The sequence below is a fragment of the Octodon degus genome, unplaced genomic scaffold, assembly GCF_000260255.1.
Source record: "Octodon degus isolate 3935 unplaced genomic scaffold, OctDeg1.0 scaffold00008, whole genome shotgun sequence".
Taxonomy (NCBI): Eukaryota; Metazoa; Chordata; class Mammalia; order Rodentia; family Octodontidae; genus Octodon; species Octodon degus.
Window position 1 is genome coordinate 11245757 of NW_004524584.1, and position 3017 is coordinate 11248773.

The 3017-nt window shown below is 36.8% G+C and overlaps 1 protein-coding gene across 2 annotated transcripts in view; it reads left to right on the forward strand.

Moving 5' to 3' along the window:
• Pik3r4 (phosphoinositide-3-kinase regulatory subunit 4) overlaps positions 1 to 3017 on the forward strand; it is a 73126-nt gene that overhangs the window by 17142 nt on the left and 52967 nt on the right. For both annotated transcript variants that reach the window (XM_004625027.2, XM_023705283.1), the window contains exon 6: positions 1763 to 1984. In XM_004625027.2, coding sequence (XP_004625084.1) covers positions 1763 to 1984 — 222 coding nt within the window. The remainder of the gene's footprint in view (positions 1 to 1762; positions 1985 to 3017) is intronic.

Consider the following 3017-nt stretch of genomic DNA (forward strand, 5'->3'; position numbering starts at 1 on the left):
ATGTATTACCATATTAATATATATATGTATTACCATATTATTATTCTGAGCTATAAAAGGCTCAAGTCAACAACTTCTGACAATTGCCAGTTCTGCTGATAACCCACTACTCTTATGGACTGTTGGACTGTATTGGGTTATTTTGCTCAATTCGAGTACCTACAGTATTTGAACTGGAATCAAGTATGAAAAGGTCCTTTAAAGACTTTTCCTAATACAGCTTCTCTAACAGCAGTGGAACACCCATCTCTGACAAAACAAAAAAAGGAGATATAAATAAGGACCATTTTGTTGTGAAAAAAATACATAAATATATACAAAATAGGATAGATATACAGCTACTTTCTTTGAGAAGAAAAGTTTGTATTAATATTGTTTAGACAAGATATCCTGTCTGCATCTTGTCCTCTGAAAAACCACTATGAAGCCAAAAATATGCAATGTATTAATTATTGTAATTGTCCTAGTAACCTGCTTTGAAACTGTCTCATTGCTATTTTATTTTCTCATTAAAATGAATAGAAAATTTAAAAAAACTTTAAAAAATTTTTATTTATTTATTTGGTACAGGGTCTCACTATGCAGCTCAGACTCATAGTGATCCTTCTATCTCAGCTTCCTCCGAGCTGAGATTACAGGTGTGCGCCACCATGCCCAATTTCAGGGTTGGCACAGTGCACCTGGGGTTCCAGGCTGGCACAGCATGTGGTACCAGGGATCAAACTCAGGTCTTTGCACTTGCCATGCAGGCGCTTAGACTGCTGAGCTATCTCCTCAGCCTTAAGACATTTCTTAATGTGCACATTTGCATGGCAGACCAGACCCCCTTTCTTCTGACAGTAAGATGGAGCAGCATTGGCCTCTGCGTTCTTATATTCAGTCAGCAGACAATTGTTAAACCTTTGCTTCTCATTAGTTATAAACTTGCTTCAGGCATTTCTGATATGGCAGTGAATAAAACCAAATGATTCATGCCCTTGAACTTAAATTATAGTAAAGGCAGACAACTAAACAGTAATTTTAAAAAGGTAAGTGGGTAGGAAATAAGATCAGAGAAAAAGGCTGAGCTGGTCAAACCAAGTCTTTCCAGTACTCACAGAATATTTGCTGACTTTTTAAAAATACAATAATCCTATCTTTAAAAATGTTTTCTAAAATATTGCTCATACCATTATGTTATATCGTGAACCTAACTTGTGTTTTCAAGTCCTTGGTTAAGTTGATCTTTTGGAGGTACAGTTACCTCCTTTCTGGCGTATCTTATGGTTTTTCTTCTTGGAGCTCATAGATGGAACTGTTTAATTAGTGTGGCTCGGGAGATATCTTGGTGGTCTAAGCGCCTGCTTGGCAAGCACAAGGACCTAAGTTTGATCCCTGGTACCGCATGCCATGCTGACTCCATGCTGAGCTGGCCACCAAAACAGGGTGTGGTAGTGCAGTCCTGTAATCCCAGCGCTGGAGAGGCTGAGACAGGAGGGTCATTATGAGTCTGAGCTAAGTAGCAAGACCCCATACCAAATGAATAAATAAATGAAAAAAATTTTAAAAAAGAAAAAAATTAGTGAGTGTTAGGCATCTGCGTGTTAGGATATTCTTCAGTTTATGTTTTAGCTTCACTTCCTTCAGCATGTAGAATAGTGGAAAGGTGCAGTGATTATAGACTTTGTAGTAGTTTCTGTGGTCATTTTGTTACTCTCAGGAGTAAGAGAAAACATGTATATGTACAGGGAATAACACTGATCCTAGCTTTTTTTTTTTGTAGAGCTCCAAGCCTTACATGAAATGGTCCAGCAGAAAGTTGTCACTTTGTTAAGTGATCCTGAAAATATTGTGAAACAAACTTTAATGGAAAATGGAATAACACGGCTGTGTGTATTCTTTGGACGTCAGAAAGCCAATGATGTTTTGTTGTCTCACATGATCACTTTCCTGAATGATAAGAATGATTGGCATCTGCGTGGAGCTTTCTTTGATAGTATAGTTGGTAGGTTTTTGTTTTTAAATTTGTCTTTAAAGATTATAAACTACACTATCAAGTAATTTCATCCAGTCTGAAAGATTGGTGATGATGCTACCAAATTTCATTACTAATGAAGTGAGTTCTTAATATTTCTGTGCCTGCTTTTGGGTGATGTATTCTAGCTGATGAAGTGGGCTGGTAACTCCCCTGCCCTACATCTCTATGAAGGAATAGCATGAGGTCACACGAAAATGTATGTCAGGACAGTTGTGACCTGGGAAAGTACCGTGAAGTATTGGTAAGTGCCTCATGTGGGTCTACTTAAGATGTGATCCCAGCTGGGTAAAGGCAAAAATAACTGGAATTACACGTGCTTATACAAAGTGCTACAGTTTACTAGCGTAAAACTGGTTATCTCTTGGGCTGAGACTGGTGATTATTTTTTTTTTATGTTTTCTATTCTCATCAGATTTTCTGCAGTGGACATGTGTTACTTTTAGAATCAGAAAGTAGTTAAAGTATAAGTGGGTTGAAAATAAATCTATTACAAAACAGTTTACAGTTTTGGTTTTCTATATGCTGAAAATTTGTGAAAAAGCAGCTTTGCTGTCTTTCACTTTGTGTTTTTCATTTTCAGATTTAAAGAAGATACCTGCGTGGTTCTTATTACACTTAGTTTTAAAATTATAAATGAAACGGATTTTGGATGGATTAAATCATGCTTGATATAAAATTTAATGTTTATCTCTTGAATGATAACCGATCTTTTTTCCTATTTGAGTCTTTTCAGTTTAGGTTAAGTCATTTAGGAATTATTGTGTGTTGAATTCATGTTACCATGAGTATTCATTAACTGTTACTTCCCACATGACAATAGCAACTTGTCTGTTACCCTCAAAAGATTTTTTAAGGGCCAGCAAGATAGCTCAGCAGTCTAATACACTTGCTTACGCCAACTTAGGCTGGTGCAGGGGACCACGGTTTGATCTCCTGCACCACATGTCATCCTCGCTCTTGGCAGGCTGAGCCAGCCAAAACAATAAATAAATAAAATTAA